The 19,406-nt window shown below is 37.4% G+C and overlaps 1 protein-coding gene across 1 annotated transcript; it reads left to right on the top strand.

Annotated features, from left to right (window-relative positions):
* Window positions 1–39: 39 nt before the first annotated feature.
* LOC133630796 (cyclin-dependent kinase 5-like) lies at window positions 40–14,984 on the top strand. The gene is made up of 12 exons (XM_062022539.1): window positions 40–207; window positions 510–598; window positions 674–741; window positions 810–870; window positions 942–998; window positions 5,602–5,697; window positions 7,596–7,670; window positions 11,598–11,694; window positions 12,046–12,115; window positions 13,278–13,338; window positions 13,396–13,476; window positions 13,541–14,984. The coding sequence occupies exons 1-12, from the start codon at window positions 171–173 to the stop codon at window positions 13,625–13,627; spliced, it is 879 nt and encodes a 292-aa protein (XP_061878523.1). The 5' UTR covers window positions 40–170; the 3' UTR covers window positions 13,628–14,984.
* Window positions 14,985–19,406: the final 4,422 nt, after the last annotated feature.

The following is a 19,406-nucleotide window of genomic DNA, read 5'->3' as shown; positions in this document are numbered from 1 at the left end:
AATAACATGGGTGTAATACATGGTTTATCCTGTGGGGGGCGGGCAAATGTAACAATAGAGCAGCAAGTGCTAGCGTCAAGCTAATTGCTAACTGCTAACAACATAACCCCCCTTCCCCTGCACCGTTTGGGGCTTAGCTTTTGGGTGTCTGTGGGCTCAACAGGGTAAACATGCAGAAATATGAAAAGCTCGAAAAAATCGGAGAAGGTAAGTGACATAGTCGCTAATATTAGCTTGCATGGTTTAGCCGTATACAGCATCGGTGTTGGTGTGCGGCTAGCTGACGTTAGCTCCTGTTTAAAATGACATGGATAGCGTCATGTACCAGAGTATCAAACTGTAATAGCATATTTCATCATATAAAGATAACTTGTGATGTTATGCGCATGTGGCAGTAAATAGTTTGTGCTGGTGTATATTTGACATTTTTAGAGAGATTATATTGCTAGCTAGCATGCTAGTAGCTATGCCATTCAATCTCAGCTAAATATTCTGGAACAATTCCGCAGGTACATATGGGACCGTTTTCAAGGCTAAAAACAGAGAAACACATGAAATCGTGGCTCTAAAAAGAGTCCGTTTGGACGACGATGACGAGGTGTGTGCGTGTTGAATTAAAAGATCTGTGTCAGCATTTGCTAGTAGTTAGCATTGCTAATGACTGTCCCTGCAGGGCGTGCCAAGCTCTGCCCTGAGAGAAATATGTCTGCTCAAGGAGCTCAAACATAAAAACATTGTCAGGTCAGTTGGTTAGTAATATTATTAGTTTTATAGCGAGTCGTTAAAATACTTGGCTTTGCCCTTTGCAGACTACATGACGTTTTGCACAGTGACAAGAAGTTAACGTTGGTGTTTGAATATTGTGACCAGGTAAGACTATCTCATCACTTTCTGCATCACTCATGCATATTAAAGTTTATATTTACCTTTCCAAACAACAGGATTTGAAGAAATACTTTGACAGCTGCAATGGGGATTTAGACCCTGAAACAGTAAAGGTGAGAGATAACATTTTATTTAGGTCTTACATTATGCAATTTATGAACAATTTTAATAAGAGTTTCCACAATAGTGTACTGGAAGTATGCTGGAAATCGCCACTGAGATTTGTGCTTGTGTAGCTTTAATGCTAATGAGCTGCGCCCCCCCACCCCCTTTGACTTTGACCGAGTAAAACAACTTGCACTGAGCCTAGTCTATAAAATTCGCTACACCTCCCTGATACCGAAGTACATGTCAAACTACTTCCATAACGTTAATGACCGCTATAACCACAACACCAAGGGGAGCTCCACAAACCATGTTAAACCCAGATTCCCGTCTAATAAAGGTCTTAACTCATTCTCCTTCTATGCCACATCAATATGGAATGCACTCCCAACAAGTGTAAAAGAAAGTGCATCTCTATCCTCCTTCATAACCGCACTAAAAGAACACCTCCAGGCAACTACACTACCCACCTCCCCGGATTGTAAATAATCAAATGTATATACTTGTTCTTATGCTTTCTGACTCACTATGTTCACTGCTCGCTGTACAGACCGTATTTTTCGGAGTATAAATCGCACCGGCCGAAAATGCATAATAAAGAAGGAAAAAAACATATAAGTCGCACCGGAGTATAAGTCGCATTTTTTGGGGAAATTTATTTGATAAAACCCAACACCAAGAATAGACATTTGAAAGGCAATTTAAAATCAATAAAGAATAGTGAACAACAGGCTGAATAAGTGTACGTTATATGACGCATAAATAACCAACTGAGAACGTTCCTGGTATGTTAACGTAACATATTATGGTAAGAGTCATTCAAATAACTATAACATATACAACATGCTATACGTTTACCAAACAATCTGTCACTCCTAATCGCTAAATCCGATGAAATCTTATACGTCTAGTCTCTTCCGTGAATGAGCTAAATAATATTATTTGATATTTTACGGTAATGTGTTAATAATTTCACACATAAGTCGCTCCTGAGTATAAGTCGCACCCCCAGCCAAACTATGAAAAAAACTGCGACTTATAGTCCGAAAAATACGGTATCCTACGAAGTCAGACCTACACTGTTTCAATGTCCATTTCTCTGATGATATAATTGTTGATGACTGAAATGCTGATATCAACCAAACCTAACCCCCCCCTCCCCAACCCCCTCCAGATCCCACCCCTATTATGCTGATAGTATATATTTGTACCATGAATTGATTAACGTGGACCCTGACTTAAACAAGCTGAAAAACTTATTCGGGTGTTACCAGTTAGTGGTCAATTGTACGGAATATGTACTGTACTGTGCAATCTACTAATAAAAGTTTCAATCAATCAATCAAAGACTGAGTGTGGCTCCAGACTAGTGTTTATAACTACATGCATTCAAACTTATTCCAAAATGTTTTAATCATATGTCCTATGTACAGAAAATACAGTAATAAAATACAAATATTATAAAATCTGTCTCGGTACTCACCAGCAAAGATATCTAAGGATGATGATGACGCTAAATTCACTATGCAGTACAGATGAAGTAGGGAAGTGACAAAGAATATTCTATCTGGGTCCTCATGTAAAGAGAGTTGTGTGGCTTTCCTACTAAAAACGGACGTACAATCAAATCCATAAAACGACATGCGCAAGAAAAAATTGGGATGAATTAAAGTTTTTGCACGCACAAATCCAAGCATTTTTGTTTGTTACATCGCAATTAACTTGATATCCTCCGCAGGCATGTGAGTGGATTGGCACAACCAGGCCACAACCCCTTATAAATATGCAAATTATATGGAAAGTAGCCGTGTGCTTGAGCTCACAGTGTTTCCGAGAACTGAACGTTTGCGGGAATAAAAAAAGAAATGGTCGCGTCAGGAATAAAGTGAAGAAGAAGATAGATGTGCATGGGCGAAACTGACTCAGGGAAATTAGTGCTGGAAGCCGTTTGGAACGATAGTCGCTACAATAATATGTCAAACTTTAGAAGTGGGTGACTGATTACCCCAGTGTCCAATATTTTTTGTAACTTATAACAAAATGTGTTTATACTGTAGCCTGCTCACATGAGTCATATTACAGTTTTATGTGAACCCTCCCCACTTTGCCATGAAAAAAGTTGTACCCCAGGTTTTTGTGTGTACACAAGCTTGCTACATGAGGGCCCTGATCTGTGAAATGCATGGGAGGTCGAAAAACTCTGCAAAATTGAGAATTTTTTATTAGATATGGTTCTCCCCCAAAAAATCTGCAACTTGGAGAGACCGTAGTAGTTAAAGCCACAATTGAGGAGGGAACACTCTACACCAGAGGTCCTAAAAGGGGGTCTGTATAGCTACTACAGAGGGGTTGTGAAATTTAGGATTGGATAGGATATGTTTTAATTTCAATTCCTGGTTGATTATACTAATCTTAATGTCTTTGAATGTAGTGTACATTGACATTGATCCAACAAAGTTTAGTGTAGTTTATGAGATGCAATGACATGGCCAGCTTACTCACTGTACCTTGCAGTTTTAATAATAAAAACAATAATTATATTATATTCATGTAGCTTTTAAGATAGCTAGCAATTGGTGCTCTAGCTGCCAGCTAGCTATTAGCCGTGCTATACATACCAGTTTAATTTAAAACACATTTTTAAACAGGATATATTTTTTGGGCTCCTTCTATCAGTTTGGGGGTCCTTCACCTAGAAAACATTGAAGACCCCTGATCTATACTGTGACTTTACATTTGTGCAACATAATAGATGCTATATATATACAACAACGTATTATTAAGGCGTGAGACATGAGGACACAAATGTTAGCAACACTAGCATAGCTATGTTAGCTACAGTGCTACCGTTACTGTCACAATATCAGGCGAGATTAGCATATTCACAGGAGAAAATCAAAATAATCAAACAGCTCCCACGTCTTTAGCTGACTGACAAATTATATTTCCAGGGCTTCAGGATGACTTTTAAGATGTGTAGTTAAGTCTGTTTGTGAAGTATCAGGCGTTTACACAGGGCAGGTCAGAGGTGATTTCATGTCCATAAGGAAGGAGGTTTTGCCTCTTAGTTTGTATCATGTTTGACACAAAACTTTTGATCCAACAATAAAAATTAGGACTGTCATAGTTAAAACAATAACTGATGTGACTAATTAAAAACAATATTATAGGGCTGGACAATTATTCAAATTTTGATCTCAATTTCGGTTTCTCACCATCATTAAAATATTGTAATTGGGAAAAAAAAACATTGTCTGCCCAACGTGCATGCAAATTCCTGAGCTTGTAACTGTGATATGGATGAGTTAGCATAAGAGTGGAAACAAGACAACGTCTACTAGAAGTTTGGGATCTCACCATGGTTGCTACTCTTTATTTGTGCAAATATGTCGAATCAGTAATCACTAAAGTCAACTAAAAAAATCAAGGCCTTATTATTTCCCCTTTTAGTTAACCGCGGACGGAATCTGCGGTTAAATGCAGAATATCACGGAAATTGACATAAATGTAAAAATTGAATTCTGTGATTGTGAGGAGAAGGAACATTTTTTTGGGAGTAATATGTTCGGTACCGCTCATTCATCCCCGAAACACTCAACCACTCCGCCCTGAACTAAACAATGTTGAGACGGCAATTTGAAACACAGACTAAACTACGAAGAACAATCCATACACCCACAACACATCTCACCTGCTTGTGTTGTTTTGAACGACATCATAGATGTAAGATCAATGTACAAACAGGACAGCAGTCGCAACTTTAGAGGCTTGTGCAAAGATGTATTAAACCAATAGTGTGAGGATTTTTGCATTTAATTAACAAACATGTTATTAAAATGTATTTATGACACAAAAAAGCACACTCTATGGCAGTAACATTTGTTTAAAAGGTAAAAAGAAAATGGAATAAAAAAAATGTTTAACGAAAAAAATATATATTTTTACTGTTTTTTCATAATGCTATTGTTTTAATTTATTGTTGTTACTATTATTATTATTTTACTTGTTGTTGTTTCTTCCCTACTAATTTATATTCATTGTTATTTTAAATTATATTTAAAGTTGAGTTTAGGTGGTACAATAAATACTCATGTTTTCAAATGAATAAAAAATGGTTTTACTAATCATGACTTCAATATCAATCAAAATAATTGTGATGAATACTTTTGCCATAATCGCCCTGCCCTACAATTTATCATTAATCATGTATAAATGCACAAATAAATAATCGCACATCCTTTCCCTTAACCGTGAATGGTTACCTGAAAGGCGGGGCAGGTTGTTACAGTTTACGGTCAGTGGTTAGGTCAATGCATACGTTTTGTGAGTGTAGCGAATCCGTCTGGTGTACTCGCTGGAGAATTTCACCTCAAAATACACCCAGACGGTACTTCACATAAAACTGTTAGCAAGTTTTGAACAAATAAATGTAGTGCATTCAAGTAAAATAAAGATAAAAACATTCCTGTATAAAATTCTGACAATAATTGTGCAAAATCCAATGCACTCAAGTAATTTACTGAGATTATTCAGATTAGAAAAAAATATAATCTTTTGAATATGAATGTATCTAAAGTTGCTAAAAAAAGCCTTTTGTCTTTCTCTTTTCAGTCGTTCATGTCCCAGCTGTTGAAAGGACTCGCTTTCTGTCACAGTCGGAATGTTCTTCACAGAGATCTGAAGCCGCAGAATCTTCTCATCAACAGAGTGAGAATTGGGGAAAATATCATGATGGTATAACAGGGTAGTAACGGAATCGAAAGGTGTGATATTTTCACGGTATTTAAGGGGAACTGCACTTTTTTGGGAATTTTATTTATCGCTCACAATCATTAAGAGAGACATGACAACGGATGTTTTTTGTTTAATGCATTCCAAATATTAAATAAATGCGATCAAAGGTCCACTTACAATGGAGCCTCTCGGAGCCGCTCTATTCTGCCTATGAAGCCCTTAAAAAACATCTGAAAACACCTCCATTGAGATTTTATATACCGTATTTTTCAGACTATAAGTCGCAGTTTTTTTCATAGTTTGGCTGGGGGTGCGACTTATACTCAGGAGCGACATATGTGTGAAATTATTAACACATTACCGTAAAATATCAAATAATATTATTTAGCTCATTCACGTAAGAGACTAGACGTATAAGATTTCATCGGATTTAGCGATTAGGAGTGACAGATTGTTTGGTAAACGTATAGCATGTTCTATATGTTATAGTTATTTGAATGACTCTTACCATAATATGTTACGTTAACATACCAGGCACGTTCTCAGTTGGTTATTTATGCGTCATATAACGTACACTTATTCAGCCTGTTGTTCACTATTCTGTATTTATTCTAAATTGCATTTCAAATGTCTATTCTTGTTGTTGGGTTTTATCAAATAAATTTCCCCAAAAAATGCGACTTATACTCCAGTGCGACTTATATATGTTTTTTTCCTTCTTTATTATGCATTTTCGGCCGGTGCGACTTATACTGTGAAAAATACGGTACATGATGTAAGTTTATATGTAATGTAGTAACAGGCACATTTATAATAACATTTAATATTTACGTATTTTGATCATTTTAAGCATACGCCGCACATTGATTTAAAAAACGCATCACAATGTTTGCTTTTTTGCTTTTTCATCACTAATTACTGCTCACTGCAGACTTCATGAGAGCCAACAAACATAATAAATAATTAATTACTGTACAAGGTTTGCTGTCATTAGGATGCAGACTGCCAGGATGTTCATATATTTCCATTTAGATGAAGAATCACTCATAATCCTTGCGAAGAAAAGGGTGTTGAAACCAAGCGTATTTTTGTGTTCTCGTCATTTCCGGGTCCTAATCAGCTGTTGAAGTGTACCAACTTGTTTGAATACGTTCTCAGCCTTCTTCTATCCAGGTGAGAAGCATGATTCATGATCTACAATAAACTTCCAGGGAGCAAGGAAGCGAGGACATACCTCACCAGTTGATCATGTCAAAATTGTACACAAGCTAGTGATCACGGCACCGCTATAAATAGTTTACCTGCGTTAGCGCTTATAATAACAATATCACTAATACGTAGTAAATATTCAAGTCACAAAATGTAAATGGAGTATTGTTGGCGCTTTTTGGATGGTTATTTATTGGATTTTATGGGTGAAATAGACAATCTCCTATTGGCTCTGCTTTAAGCCAACTTTTGATCACATTTATTTAATATTTAGAATGCATTAAAAAAAATCTATCCGTAGTCATGTCTTTCATAATGACTGTGAACCATAGGCAAAATTTTAAAAAATAGTGCAGTTTTTTTTAATATTCAGGGGTGCATTGTTTGTAAACACGGTGCTGTCTGCCATGTTGCTGTCAGTCGCACATGAGAACGTTACTCTTGTATTACGTCGTCATAGAACTCTCAGAAGATTACAACGGCCATTTTTGTAGCAGAGATCCAATCACCCGATTCATGACTTTCCAACCAGACATCGATTTATCCATACTAAATATAGATCGATTCAGAGGCTAACCAAACGATTTATTCATATTTATATGTGTGTGTGTATGTGTATATGTGTGTATATATATGTTGAATCATGTTTTTTGTGTTGACAGAACGGGGAGCTGAAGCTGGCTGACTTTGGGTTAGCGCGAGCTTTTGGCATTCCTGTGAGGTGTTACTCTGCTGAGGTAAATGTGCAGCATGGACACGTCAATCACTAACCAACCAGCTCAAGTTTTAAAATGCGTCGCCCTTTGGAACCATTGAAGGATTTGAAATGTGCTGTTGTGAAGAATTGAGTTATGGCGTCCATCAGAATTACCTGCCTGTTATTTCCGGCCTGAAGCTTTCTGTTTTGATGGCGCGGCTGACATGATGAAGAACTGGCAGGCCGGTTTTAAACATTGTCGTCCTGCTGGGCGCAGCAAGGCAGTCTTGTGAGATGATGATGATGATGGCGGTGGTGTTGGTGCTGGAGGGGCAGAACTTGACCCCGTGTCACACGAGCAATCGGAAGATGTAATATATAGAGAGTAAAAGGAAACAGTTTGAAAGGTTCAGGCAATGATGTCATTTTAAAAAGTTATATCATGATTCTTCTACACTTGCAAATAATGAGGGATGTTCCCATCAGGGATTTATGCTACCAATTCCAATACCAATCATCCATTAATGAGATCGGCCGATACCAATACTGGTGACATGGATTAACTGTACATTTTTTAATGTAATTATTGTGAGTGCTACTGCCAGTTGAACAATACCACCACAATCTTTTAAAGGGGCTGTTTGCAATATTTACACAGATGCCTAGAGGGTGCCAACTTTCCAATTTATTTTTACACAGTATATCCCGCCCTCTTACGGCTTCTCTTATGTAATGACGTAACTACATACGTACATAACACATGCACGCACATTAGCTTTAGGTGTTGTTAACTAATAATAGCAATTTGGATAGCTAGCTTTAGCTGTCATTGAGTGTATATTCTATAATAACAACAACATGACTGCAAAGTGATCGTTGCTTCTCTTGGACTGCTATTGTATGTGTGCACGTTCTCCCTGCGCATACGTGGTGAGGAGACCGGGTGAAAGACTGCCGTATAACAATAATTTTATTCGGGCTGGTAAAAAATGTTATTACATAAACTTTGTAATCCTGAAAAATATAGACAATTGTGTTCTGTTAAACCACTAATGGTAACATAAGATAGCCAGTGGTGTTCTTGTTATATTTTTTGCTTTGAAAAATGTTTGTGTGAGGAAGTTGCAAACAGCACCTTAAAGTAGTTCCCTTATTCTATTTTATTACACACATTTGTTGGATCAAAACAAAGTCAATAGTACACAATAACTAAACAAAAACTACCATTTACTACTCATTTAAGTCCTTTTTTGCTTTGAAAGTCCTCCTGTGTCCATTGATCTATTCCCCATGTGTGTAAACATTAACAACAAAAAAAGATTTTGATAAAATAGAAATATCGATCAAATCGACCCAGTATTAATCATATACTGATACTGTCCTTGGTATCAACACCACCAATTTATGGATGGATCTGCCCTGCTCTTTTGTGTCGTGTGCTGTCTTTGACAATGCTGACACACCATCAAGTTGTTATATTATGTTCTCTCTGAGCTATTATATTATTATACTTGTTAATTTTCTGTTAAAGTTATTTTCCGCTGTAACGTGGTTCCATCTACACTTCTTAAACTTTAGTAAGCACTTATTTATACTGTTGTTTGTGCTTAGCTACTAGCCTGCCTGCTCCTGCTTGCTCTCGTTGTGTAATTTTCGCCTTATTTAGCCTCGTTCTAATACTTCATAATGAAACTTGATAATGATACGTAAGATATTAATGGCGGTGATTATTATTAACTTTGGGGAGCAGCTCCAAACCGTGTATAGAGCTTCAGAGTTAGCTGCTAGCTTGTCAGCCGGGGGACTAAAACTAAATACCATATTTTCGCGACTATAGAGCGCACCGGTATATAAGCATCACCCACTAAATTTTAAAAGAAAAAAACAGGTTTACATGTATTTTCCGCACCGGACTATAAGCCGCAGATATATATGTTGTGAAATGAGTTATTTACACAAAAATATTTTGTAAATGTTTATTTACATACATGAATTGTTTCCAAACGGTGCTTGTAACACGGCAGTAAAACGGCTGATCAAACAAAGCAGGCGTCATCGTCATAGACCCACGAGCTGCGGAAGCTAGCTCATCAATCAGCTAAACAAACTTACCGGTAATAACTCCATGATGATGTCTTGGTAAATTTACTGAGGAATTTGTGAAACTGGAACAATACAAAAATAATGCAATTTTAAGTTAATAACACTAACACAAACACTCAAAAATGTGTTAGCATATTAGCAAATGCTAACGACGCTTGCTTCATTACATTACAGTAGCACGTACAAATATGCATGAAAACATTCCTACAGACATCACACAAGAGACGGATTAGTAAGTATGAATTGATTTAGTTATATTGTAAAACTTACAAACATTGCTTGGAGTGATAATTGAATAATACATAAGAGTAGAAACGCTATAGACAATTAGAAGACGAAACGGCAATTGTACTTCTGGTTCAAAGTTAAAAACAGCAGGAAACACTGTAGACGTTCACCAAGCAGCACCGGCAGTGAGCAAACTCCTCCAACAGATGGCATCATAGCACAAACATTCAGTGTCTTTGCATGTGATTTATGAAAACTCTTTCCATTATGTCAGTCAGGGAAGAAAAATCCATAAATTAGCCACACCGGTTTTTAAGCAGGGGTCAAAGCGTAGGAAAAAAGTAGTTGCTTATGGTCCAGAATTTATGGAACAATATTAGCCAGAGAGGATCGGCATTGAAAGGCATTAATGGGGAATGGCAATCACAAACTTTTTGAAGAAAATTGACCGATACCAATTGGTGATCAATCGATTGACATATCCCTACTATTGATTGCTTACATTTGTAATTCAAGTAAAAAGCATAAATTGTATCCATCTATTTTATACCGCTTGTCCCTTATTTCAATGTAAAACATATTTACACAAAAACGCATTGATAAAAGCATCTATCATAATTTTTTTTAAATAAAACATATATCGGAAAACATTTTTATTTTTCAAGTTTGCTTTTATTAAAAATAACTTTTTTTTCTTTTATAAAATGAGGAGATTCCTTATTTTACCCAGCAAAGCAACAAATCTTTCAACAGCCTCTACTCGGCGTTAATTATAGCCAATCAGAAGCCTGAAGAAAGTAATTTCCGGAAAAGACACGATAACAGCAGTAATCGACAAGACCTTTGAATATAAATTTAAATTGAACACGTCAAGACACATTTGTTAGAGTTTGGGCACAATTTTCATTCACCTCTATTCAACAGAAATGTTGACTGTTCTAATAATAACATGTAGTATTTGTTTTGCCAACCAAAATATTGGTGCTCAAAAAAATGTATTCACATCTGAATCGCGATTATTTATTTCAATCCTAAATCAATTCATAACTTAAAAAAATCTTTAAAAAAATAGTTTTGGGTTTTTAATAGATTTTTTAAAAGACGTTTGTCAGACCATCTGTGCGCATACGCCAGCAGCCAAGAGGAACTTTTGTAACCTGTTTTGAAAAGGTTTTATTATCGTTTTTATACCAAATAATATATTGCGAGCAGCAGTTTGAATCAAGAATCGTGTTGAATCAATTCTGAATTGAACAGTCACCCCAAGAATTAAATGGAATCAGGGGTTGTTGTAAGTATTCCATTTCTACTGTATGTTTAGATTTTATTTAATATGTTTGTAAATGAAGAACTCTCTTGTCGTCCCATGTTTCGCTGTTTGAAAAGCAAAACTTTCAAGCTCCTTTTGCCGGCTGTGAAAATGAAAGCTTTTTTTGCACTTGAGCACGCTTGATGTCAGTGAAATGTTAAAGCCTCTCCACCTGACTGCAGGTGGTTGTAATGAGCGGCACTTGATGCTCATGGCTGTGCTGCTGCTGCATGCGTAAAAGGAGAGACTCCACTGGAACCTAGTTCGCATGATTGATCTGATTTCAAACACAAACAACATGGTAGTATTTTTGCATGATCTATGCAGGTGGTGACATTGTGGTACCGACCCCCAGATGTGCTATTTGGTGCTAAACTCTATTCTACCTCTATTGACATGTGGTCTGCCGGCTGTATTTTTGCAGGTAGGCTTCTCATTACAGAAACACTCGCTGTACTCACTGCAATACAAGAGCTGTATGCAATCCTGCCTTTACAGCACTACAAATGCTCAATTTGGATTTACACTAATCAGAGATGTGAATTTACAGCTTTATTAGGCTCAAATGAACACATTTATGAACATTTTCTATTAAACTTCTGTGCCAACATGGGTAGAAATGCAAATGATGATGACCATTAGGATACACTGTGGTTGTCTAAAGCCCTGCATTTCCCAGCAGTGATTTAGACAAGATATTGTTAAATGCGTGTCAATCAAAACAGAGCATTATTGTTATGAAAAAGATGCAATTCTTGATTGTGTTTCTATTCAGAGCTGGCAAACGCTGGAAGGCCTTTATTTCCTGGTAACGACGTGGATGACCAGTTAAAAAGAATCTTCAGATATCCTTTGTGTGTGCGTGTGCATGCGTTGAAGGACTGTCATATCAGTGATATTACAAAACCCAAAACCAGTGAAGTTGGCACGTTGTGTAATTTGTAAAAAAAAAAAAACAGGATACAATGATTTGCAAATCCTTTTCAACTTATATTCAATTGAATAGACTGCAAACACAAGATATTTAATGTTCCAACTGAGAAACTTAATTTTCTTTTGCAAATAATCATTAACTTAGAATTTAATGGCAGCAACACATTGCAAAACAGTTGGCTCAGGGGCATTTTTACCACTGTGTTACATGACCTTTCTTTTAACAACACTCAGTAAATGTTAGGGAACCAAGGAGACCAATTTTTGAAGCTTTTCAGGTGTATTTCTTTCCCATTCTTGCTTGATGTACACCTTAAGTTGTTCAAGAGTCCGGAGTCTCCATTGTGGTATTTTACACTTCATAATGTGCCACACAATTTCAATGGGAGACAGGTCTGGACTACAGGCAGGCCAGTCTAGTACCCGCACTCTTTTACTATGAAGCCACGCTATTGTAACACGTGGCTTGGCATTGTCTTGCTGAAATAAGCAGGGCGGTCTATGATAACGTTGCTTGGATGGCAACATATGTTTCTCCAAAACCTGTATGTACCTTTCAACATTAATGGTGCCTTCACAGATGTGTAAGTTACCCATGCCTTGGACACTAATACACCCCCATACCATCACAGATGCTGGCTTTTGAACATTGCGCCTAGACACAATCCGGATCCTTGTTTGTGAATGACTGAGCATTTCATGGAAGCTGCTATTATACCCAATCATGGCAACATTCTGTTCCCAATTAGCCTGTTCACCTTTGGGATGTTCCAAATAAGTGTTTGATGAGCACTCCTCAACTTTATCAGTCTTTTTTGCCACTTGTGCCAGCTTTTTTGAAACATGTTGCATGCATCAAATTCCAAATGAGCTAATATTTGCAAAAAATAAAGTTTTCCAGTTCGACCGTTAAGTATCTAGTCTTTGCAGTCTATTCAATTGAATATACAGTAGGTTGAAAAGGATTTGCAAATCATTGTATTCTGTTTTTATTTACGATTTACACAATGTGCCAACTTCACTGGTTTTGGGTTTTGTAGTTTGGCTAGGTTGTAATCTTTAACTGGCTGCCACGTTGTTGGGAACGCCGACAGAAGAACAGTGGCATACGATGACCAAGCTCCCAGATTACAAGGTCAAATATTGACGTTTGTGTTTTTATTGTGTGAGGACTTACTTCCTGTTTTTGCAGCCATATCCTTTGTATCCGGCTACCACCTCACTGGTCAACGTGGTGCCCAAGCTGAGTAGCACAGGTCGAGATCTCCTCCAGGTATGCTCACCTTTTATGACTAACATTAAGAGGCATCTTCTTACTTAAACATCTTTTTTTGCAGAACCTTCTGAAATGTAACCCGGTCCAGAGGATCTCTGCAGAAGAAGCCTTGCAGCACCCTTACTTTCCAGACTTCTGCCCTCCCTAAATCCCTGGCAGCCCCTCCCGCTCGGCTACCACAATCAATTCTCCCGTCACGCGAGCAGGTCATCAGAAGCAAGCCAAGCCCTCTCCGCTCAAGTAAAAACATGTCTCATTGAGTCCAAAGCTGCTTTTTCCACTGCACGGTACTGACTCGACTCTTCCACGCTGAAGATGAGCTTATAAACAAACTAAAACTTCAGAACCGTAATTACATTTTAGCGAGCTAGGTAGCACAGCAACAGCTGCTCATGTTCTATTTCCTAGTCATGCTTGTTTGTTGCCAGGCAGCATTTGTCATTGTCTCCTGAAACCCAATTAAAAATGCTCATTAGTCTATTTCCTTGGAAACTTAGGGAAGAGAAAGGACAGTGAGGGTCGGCTAACTCATTAACATGACAGAACAATATTACATCGGTGTATAATTATTTAGTGTTTTTACTGTATTTCCTCATATAGTGGTCTGGGGCACTTATTTACTCACCTGCAGAGAGTAGCGGCATCTTTTAGTGGTAAATGTTTGATAAGAGGGAGGCCTATATTTGAACAGAAGCATTTTTATAATAAAAATAATTTTTCCCACACACATACATTAAATATTGTATAAAGTGTTATGGCCTCTGTCGCACAAATGTATTTTCATTACAATGAATAATACGATTTTGATTTAATAATACATTGTAAATATTACAATACAAGTTAGAATACTAATTGGCCATGATGCAAAATTTTGTGTTCATATGTCGGCGGGTAAATCTGAGAGTATTTTTTCATAAGAAATGTGCAACATTATCTCAGGTTGTTAAACCGTTTTAAGCAACAGCAAAATAAGTTATTGACTTACAGGTGTTTCATTTTGTGCAGCGCACGGCCGATTATGGAAAAAAATAAAATAAACAATTCATGATTTCCCCGGCGTCATGCAAGTGTGCACTGATTTTAAAGATGCTATGAGTGATATAGCACTATATTGATGAACAGATGCCTCATAATGCACGACCAAGTCCGCTGTGGGAAGGACCATATTCTCCCATGTGCTTAAGTGAAAACAGCTGTGCGATTGTGTGGATTCTCCCTCTCGACCTCAGTCAAAGATGCGCACTCAGGCTGGAGCAAGCCTTAAATGTGGGCGTTCCCGTGTCAAATCTGGCCTTCCGCGTAGTCCCGTGATGATTTCAATACCTTCGTTTTTACGTGGGCAGCACAGTGGTGCAGTGATTACCACTTGTGCCTCACAGTGAGAAGGTCGGGGGATGGATTCTTTCTGTGTTAACTTTGCTCTTTCTCCCCGTGACTGTGTGGGTTCTCTACGGGTCGTCAAATGGCATCAAAACTATGAATGAACACATGTGGAGTTATGTACTTAACAAAAAAAGGTGAATTAACTGAAAACATGTTTTATATTCTAATTTCTTCAAAATAGCCACCCTTTGCTCTAATTACTGCTTTGCAAACTCTTGGCATTCTCTCGATGAGCTTCAAGAGGTAGTCATCTGAAATGGTTTTCACTTCACAGGTGTGCTTGAATCTCATTGAGAGAATGCCAAGAGTGTGCAAAGCAGTAATCAGAGCAAAGGGTGGCTATTTTGAAGAAACTAGAATATAAGACATGTTTTCAGTTATTTCACCTTTTTATGTTAAGTACATAACTCCACATGTGTTCATTCATAGTTTTGATGCCTTCAGTGACAATCTAGCAAAATAGTCATGAAAATAAAGAAAACTCATTGAATGAGAAGACGTGTCCAAACTTTTGGCCTGTACTGTATGTGACTATTTAACAGAAAATACATTCATGAGGCCGTGTCTATCAATTAATTTGATATTTTTGACAGTTAATATCAAACTCACGCTGCCCACGCGCACACACACACAAAAACACACAAAGAGCTGTATAAGCCCATCTTTACGCTTCACAAACAGTTCAATTCTTAAAATCACAATTAACATCTGGCTGGTTATGTGATAACAAGTACACAAAGTTACATCAAGTCGGAAGAAGACGCTGTTGTAGCGTGCATACACACACTACATCACCATGGCGACACATGTACGCGTCTGAATTGCTTGGTTTGATACGGCCTTGTCATATTTAAAGTGTTTCAATGACATTTACAGGTGTTAAGTAGAACTCCATGATTCTCACACAACCGAGCAAAATACGGAAAGTGTAATGAGCCCGCCTATATTCACAACTCGGGCCTCACTTCAGCCTGCGTGTCCGCAGGCTGAATGGGAGGATACGAAAAAGAGAAGCGTGCGTAATATTAGCACACCAAACGGGAGAAGAAGGACCCTATGTGGGCATGAGATGTGTAAGTTAGAACAAAAGGCTGCACAGACGATCTAGAGCAGGAGTGTCAAACTCATTTTAGCTCAGGGGCCACATGGAGGAAAATCCATTCCCAAGTGGGCCGGACTGGTAAATTTATGGCACTAAATTTCCCCCAGGGATCAATGAAGTACCTTCTATTCTATCTATAAGAACCTAAAAATCAAGACAACTTCAGATTGTTTTCTTTGTTTTACTTTGGCCAAAAATAGAACAAGCACATTGTGAAAAAGTACAATTCCCAAATAATCTTCTTGACAAAACACTTGAAGTTAGTTGAAAATTGTGAGGCAAAAATTGGTGCAGTTTCAAAAACACCATGAAGAACACAATGACCTTAGACTGTCTCAGTGTATCTACAAACACTAAGTCACAGCCTATTTGGGATTGAACCAAATAAATAATAGATAAAAAGTCTTCTAATGTAGGTATCAAATACCTCATTTGTTATTTCCACATATTAATCCTGTACTAACTCAACAAACCATACAAATGGAGGTAGAAACTATTCAGAGACTTGAGTTACTCTTTGCGTTCACTTTTCTCATTTTTGACGGAGACATTTTAAAGTTAAAGTACCAATGATTGTCACACACACACTATGTGTGGTGAAATTATCCTCTGCATTTGACCCATCACCCTTAATCACGCCCTGGGAGGTGAGGGGAGCAGTGAGCAGCAGCGGTGGCCCCGCCCGGGGATCATTTTTGTGATTTAGCAGGTGACGTTTCATTTGGGTCGAGGGGGAGGAGCCGTAGCCACGCTTTACCGGGTACCTCTTGCTTGGTATAAACAGTTTACTTGCCTCACAGAATTGCTATTGTGACATCCAGTGGACACATTTAGAAAAACAGTTTCTTTCATGAAAAAACTTCAGCTCATTTATGTACTCTGCAAACATAACTCGCGGGCCGGATAAAACCTGTTTGCAGGCCTGATCGTACGTTTGACACCCTTGATCTAGATCATGCCAAATCTACGGGGAAAAAACTAAACAGACACCAAATTTTTCTGTGGCGAGCTACCACAAATAAATGAAAGTATGGGAAAGTGGTAGTTGTGAAAGTGAGGTATATTTCTTGATAAAGTGAATGACCCTACCTGCTGGTTGAGGTCACTATTTGAGGAAATGCAGTATGTCAGCTATCAGTGAAGTTGGTACCTTGGGCAGGAAAAAGAGCAGCAGGTTTAATTAGTCACTTAAGTGTTAGTTTCTTTCAGCTAAAACTTTTGTCTGTTTTCAATCTTTGATCAAGGCTGAGCTTGATGCCCTTCGGTCTGTGCTGATGAAATCCAGTGAAAGCACTTTTTGTAACGGCGGGCGGGCGGCTGTGTTGAAGGAATGCAACTGCTGTCAAATTAGGTCGAGATAGTGACAATATTAATACTTACGTGTGTTCTTGGGTGGAGAGGCAGCTGATGTCATGAACTTTGTCACCCGTAGAAAAACATGTCAGCTTAACCTAAACAGCATTGATCATTTGGAGGGAAAACAAGCAGAAAAACACTCGGAATACACACGTTGTGTTCCAACTTCTCTTATATAGCAATACAATTCAACAAACTTGTATTTTCGTCCCGCTCGCCAGCCTGTGTTGAAGATTGTAAAAAAAGATATTGACAATGGCACGAGAAGCTATTTTATTTGATGATTTCCCCCACATTCTTTGCACACTTTTTACCTGACTGTCAGACGTCCTGACGTGTGTGAAGTTTAACACCTGAGATTATCACAGCTGGTTTTCCACAAACGGGCCAATACTTTATGAATAAAACTGTGGACCACGGTGATACTTCTTAGAGAAGAAATGGGACATCTTTCATTTGCACCGATTGTAAGTGCTTCTACTTCTTCTCCCACGAAGGCCTACAAAAGGTATTTGGTGCAGCTATCTTCCATTTTGTTTTTTAGTTTTGCAGAAATGGTTGCATGTATTTATTATTATTATTGCTGGAATGTGAAGCATGTTTCATACTACTGTTAGCAGGCTGTGTGTAGATATTTTGGTGTGTGTGGATTAAGTTATAATGAAAAACAAAACCCAACAAAAATGTGTTTTTGTGGAGTTTCAGACAAAAAGACGGCCGTAGACTTCTTTGATACAGTTTGTCATTTTCAACTTTTTTTTTCTTTTTTGCACTTTTTGTTAGCACATTTGTTTGCTTCTGTTGGCAGAAGCCGGGACAGTTTTTGTTATCACGTATATTTTTGTTTCTGTACATTTCAGCCAATAAGATTCAGTGTTCAGTAAAGTGGACGTAAACACGTTTCCTCGTTTTCTTTATTCTGAATTTCTTATTTCAAGGAAACATTTGTCTTTTTTTAAATTTAATTGTAAATTTCAGCTTTACAGGTGTCATCTCTGACGAACAAGTGAAATATGTTGTGGTAGTACCAACAATGTACAGTTCAGGCCAAAAGTTTGGACACACCTTCTCATTTCAATGCATTTTCTTTCTTTTCATGACTATTTACATTGTAGATTGTCACTGAAGGCATCAAAACTATGACACCTGTGAAGGGAAAACCCTTTCAGGTGACTACCTCTTGAAGCTCATCGAGAGAAGGCCAAGAGTGTGCAATGCAGTAATCAGAGCAAAGGGTGGCTATTTTGAAGAAACTACAATATAAAATATGTTTTCAGTTTTTTCACCTTTTTTTGTTAAGTACATAACTCCACATGTGTTCATTCATAGTTTTGATGCCTTCAGTGACGATCTACAATGTAAATAGTCATGAAAATAAAGAAAACATTGAATGAGGTGTCGAAACTTTTGGCCTGTACTGTATATACCATACAAATATATTTTTTTTAAAACATTGCAATTGTGTGTGAATTAACAAGAAAATAATAAAAAAAAAACTTAGCTTTAAAACTTTTCATGAATATACAATTGTAATTTGCAAGAAAAAGATTTTTAAAAAATCATACTTTTATGAGAAATAATTTGAGTTCTATTAAAAAATTCTTACTCTCTTTAAACTTTATGGTCAACTACAGCTTTAAAATGCCACATCTGAACAAGAAAAACATTGCCCTTTTTACAAAAAACATCTGAATACGCCCAATTTTTTACGACTGTAAAGTTGCGATCTTAGATGAATATTTAAAAGAATATTTATGAAGTCTATATTACAGGAAGAATATCACAGTGATAGTAAGTCAGAGTTTTACGGAAAAAACCCATTTTGTCGACATATAGCTCCAAGAAAAAATGTATTTGACTAGAAATCTAACATCAGAATTACAGTCTGCAAATCAAGCAAATTGTTGTGCAAGGACACATGTTGGTGTCAGTAAAAGGGGAGAAAAGGAGGCTTTTATTTGAGGTAAGGTGTTTATTTAATTGGATACGCCTGGTGATCAATTGGGGGTATTGGCGCAGAATGTCTATTTAACAAATGTGTAAATAACTGTAAAAACTTCAGACTATTTTTTGCTATATTACTACA

This window comes from Entelurus aequoreus, linkage group LG16 (genome assembly GCF_033978785.1).
Source record: "Entelurus aequoreus isolate RoL-2023_Sb linkage group LG16, RoL_Eaeq_v1.1, whole genome shotgun sequence".
NCBI classification, from domain to species: Eukaryota; Metazoa; Chordata; class Actinopteri; order Syngnathiformes; family Syngnathidae; genus Entelurus; species Entelurus aequoreus.
This window is presented reverse-complemented; position numbering and strand designations above follow the sequence as displayed.